This window comes from Nothoprocta perdicaria, unplaced genomic scaffold, assembly GCF_003342845.1.
Source record: "Nothoprocta perdicaria isolate Ctin4 unplaced genomic scaffold, notPer1 scaffold_103, whole genome shotgun sequence".
NCBI lineage: Eukaryota > Metazoa > Chordata > Aves > Tinamiformes > Tinamidae > Nothoprocta > Nothoprocta perdicaria.
Window position 1 is genome coordinate 613,916 of NW_020454128.1, and position 1,152 is coordinate 615,067.

The window sequence follows — 1,152 nt, forward strand, 5'->3', positions numbered from 1 at the left end:
CCCTTCCCTTCCCTTCCCTTCCCTTCCCTTCCCTTCCCTTCCCTTCCCGGCGGCACCTTCGTCCCTGTGGGAGCCGGGCAAACACGTTGCCCTGTTCAAACAGGCTTCCTCGGCGAGTACAGTCATCCCTTTTGCTTCCAACAGGTGAATCAGATCCAAAAGACAGTCATAGAGCCGCTGAAAAAGTGAGTACCGGCGCCGCGGCGTGAGCCATCCCGAGGGTTTGTCACCGCCGTGTTGCCCAGGGCCGGGATCAGGGCAGGAGATGGTGCCAGGGCTGCGGGTCGTCCTAGCTCATTCCCGGCCTGCGGGATCGCTCCGCTCGTTGTTTCGTGGCCTGGCTGGGGTGAGGAGGGACAGTCCCGTTAGCCAAGGCCAAGGGCGGGCGCCCCGGGGTGTGCGTGAGCGACACGGAGCGCGCCGGAGCGTCCCCTCCTCTCCCTCTGTGTGCGTGGCGCTTCCAGCGGCCGCGCTGCCCCTCGCCGGGCAGAGCCCCGCTCCTTGGCGGGTTGACTGGTGGCAGAAGAGAAGCACAGAGCTGTTTCTTTACCGCCACCCTGCCCAGCTGGCACTGCCGATCCTGGGAAAATTCCAGGGGAGAATAGCGCACCTCGGCGGCTTGCGGACACCGCAGAGGGTGGCCGCCTCGTCCTGGGCACCCGTGTCCGTGTTTTGCCCTGTCCCCAGGCGGCACGGGGCCTTGCCGGCTGTCACAGCTCAGGCCTCGGCCCGCCGCGGTCTTGTCACCTCTGGTGACGATTTGTCACCATCTGCACCATGTCCCCGTGCGGGTCCCGGGCTGCGCCCGCGGAGCCGGGAGCCTCTCGGCCGCTGCACCGGCGCCGCCTGCAACCCCCCGCTCTGCTGTTCGGTTAGCAGGAACAGAACGAGGCAGCGAAAATAAAATAAAATGACTCTAATATGACAGTAAGTGTTGCAAATTGCTGAATAACAATTTTAGCTTAGGTCTGACATCGGGTGTTTTTTTGTTTTCTTTTTTTAAGTTGTTGTTTCTGCCCGAATCTGAAAGTCAAATCTCCTGTACCCACTTAGCACATGAGGTTACACTGCGTTTCTATCAGGGGAATGTTTGGTGACTCCAGTTTTACTTTGGGTCTCCATCCATGACAAGAAATTCCTGATTATTTAAAA

The 1,152-nt window shown here is 59.9% G+C and overlaps 1 protein-coding gene across 1 annotated transcript in view; it reads left to right on the top strand.

The window, feature by feature from the left end:
- The window catches only part of BIN3 (bridging integrator 3), a 21,476-nt gene that overhangs the window by 13,264 nt on the left and 7,060 nt on the right, over positions 1-1,152 (top strand). Inside the window, exon 6 of the mRNA XM_026043006.1 lies at positions 145-185. Within this exon, the coding sequence (XP_025898791.1) occupies positions 145-185 (41 nt within the window). The remainder of the gene's footprint in view (positions 1-144; positions 186-1,152) is intronic.